Genomic DNA, 2,187 nt, shown 5'->3' with positions numbered 1-2,187 from the left:
TATATATATATACCAATTCAAACCAATTTTGCCTTAAATGTATCAAAATATATACAAATTTATGTACACATTTACAAGTCATTACATATACTACAAATGTACACATTAATTACACAAATTTATGAACAAACATTGAGCTCTATCATGAATTGACACCACTCCTCTTTGATTTCGTCCACTTGATCCTTTGTATAAAATGCACACTTGAATTCCTCAAAGTACTACATAATAATATAACATATTTTGAATTAATTCCAACTATTTAATTATATGAGATATGTGTAAATATAAAAATAACTCATAAGTTAGAAATACATACATCGGTGGGAATCTTTAATCGGCCCAAAGCAAGAGTATCTCGCATAAACCTCAACATGAAATACCCGCAATCTATTTGATTACGTTGTTGAGGACACTACATATGAAAAAAAAATATGGATTATAAATCCTAAGTTTTATCAAGTGTCATCACTAATATAATAAAAAATGTGGTAATTAAAAATATACCGCCACTTTAATCCATGTAATGGAGTTGGCGCCCCTCCTTGAGGTTTGAAAAGTTTCTTCTACTTTTCAAGAACAGTAGAAGAAACAAACACAGGGAAGTAGCAGTTCTTGATCTTCATTTTCTTTATTTCTGGATCAAAAAATGCCTGCACATACATTTCTTTTTAAAATTAAAAAAACAACTAAGAGCTACATAATGCTTAACAGAAAGAAATATATAACTTCTATATCCATATCTGAGAAGCTTAGTATACATCAACAACACAAAAAACTTCAGTATAAAAAAACACACACTATATGGAATAACCGCATACTGCAATTAAGAAACATACTTGCAAAATCTCCCAGATTGCCATTGACCAAGGTCTAAGAATATAGCAACCAGAAATATCATAGTACTCAATCATTTCTCCATTAACAACAACCTGAAAGATGAATCAAAAGTCAAACACATCATGCAAAGCAATCAGATCAAGATAAACAACTTTGACCAAAAACAAATCAGGTCAAAATACAAACTACTCAATAGATTAACACAAATAGTACCTCAGAATACCACTCTCCGAAATTCTCAGCCTTCCGATTGGTAAGACCTAATCCAGTCTCTTTCTTCACTTCCTTCTTCTTTCCACCTACAAAGCTTCGCCGTTAAACTAAAACGTAAATCAGCAACAACAACGTGAAGGATCGTCGTTAATGTGAAATTACCAGGCTGTTGTTTTGCGGCGGGTTGGTGTTTTGCGGCGGATTGCTTTTTTTCGCCGGCGGCTTTCTTTTTCTCGACGGATTTTTGTTGTTTTTTGTCGTCGGTCCCCGCCATTGTGAACGACGAGTACCTGATACGGTTGGAAAGAAGGCAGAGGCGAGGGAGAAGGGAGCGTGCAAAAGCGATTGTGGCGTGACGGGGAGACTGTGTTTATCTCTAGGGTTTTTAGCTTCAGATTAAATTGCCACTTTGTCTAGATGTCAACTTGTCTTTTTTTTTATTTTGGTATTTCGGTCACTCTTGTAGGTATTTACTCAATGGTAATCCTCTCAAATCTCAATTACTTTCTATAATACTACTACTACTGTTACTAGTCACATTTACAAAATAAATAGTCTCATAAAAATTGTAAAATTTACGTTACAATTTTTTTTATTTTTTTTAAATGTATCATCTAATTAAAATAGCATCATTTATATTTTCTCACTTATGACAATGAAAATACATAATAGTTAGACAATGAAAATACATAATAGTTATTCGATAAACCATTATGGGGATGTTTGTTTTATCTTTAAAATAAATTAATTTTTTTATTTTTAAAAGCGAATTTAATAATAAAATATTTTTTAAATATTATAAATTTTTTATATTAATTTTTTAAAATTAAAAGATTAATTTTGGCATCCTATAATATAAAAATATATTATTTAAGATAAAAAAATAGTTGAAATTTTAAAAAAAAATTATTTGAAAATAGTTTCAAAGTTAAATAATTTTTTTAAATTTTGATATTCAAAAAATTTTAATAATTTAATAAAATATTTAAAATAATATTTTAAAAATGGAGTCTGAAATTTTATTTTAATTAGACCTTAGACAGCGCTTTTGTGGAAAGCGCTTTCTAAGGTATGCCTTAGACAACGCTTTCCAAAAGCGCTTTCTAAACCCCCCCTTAGACAGCGCTTTTGGTT

At 29.9% G+C, this 2,187-nt stretch overlaps 1 protein-coding gene across 1 annotated transcript; it reads right to left on the bottom strand.

Annotated features, from left to right (window-relative positions):
* Nucleotides 1-566: 566 nt before the first annotated feature.
* LOC127079415 (proline--tRNA ligase, cytoplasmic) lies at nucleotides 567-1,342 on the bottom strand. Its single transcript, XM_051019798.1, has 4 exons — nucleotides 1,216-1,342; nucleotides 1,054-1,139; nucleotides 840-932; nucleotides 567-653 (listed from the first exon to the last, which is right to left on the bottom strand). The coding sequence occupies exons 1-4, from the start codon at nucleotides 1,325-1,327 to the stop codon at nucleotides 567-569; spliced, it is 378 nt and encodes a 125-aa protein (XP_050875755.1). The 5' UTR covers nucleotides 1,328-1,342.
* Between the last annotated feature and the right edge of the window lie 845 nt (nucleotides 1,343-2,187).

The sequence above is a fragment of the Lathyrus oleraceus genome, chromosome 5 (assembly GCF_024323335.1).
Source record: "Lathyrus oleraceus cultivar Zhongwan6 chromosome 5, CAAS_Psat_ZW6_1.0, whole genome shotgun sequence".
In the NCBI taxonomy this organism is placed as follows: domain Eukaryota; kingdom Viridiplantae; phylum Streptophyta; class Magnoliopsida; order Fabales; family Fabaceae; genus Lathyrus; species Lathyrus oleraceus.
Note: the sequence above shows the minus strand (reverse complement) of the source record. Positions and strands in the feature narration are given on the sequence as shown.

Coding starts and splice junctions, on each gene's coding strand:
- LOC127079415 (XM_051019798.1), bottom strand. CDS start 1,327: ATGGCGGGGACCGACGACAAAAAACAACAAAAATCCGTCGAGAAAAAG. Junction 1,140..1,215: donor CGCCGCAAAACAACAGCCTG/GTAATTTCACAT, acceptor GAAGCTTTGTAG/GTGGAAAGAAGAAGGAAGTG. Junction 654..839: donor CAATCTGGGAGATTTTGCAA/GTATGTTTCTTA, acceptor ATGTATGTGCAG/GCATTTTTTGATCCAGAAAT.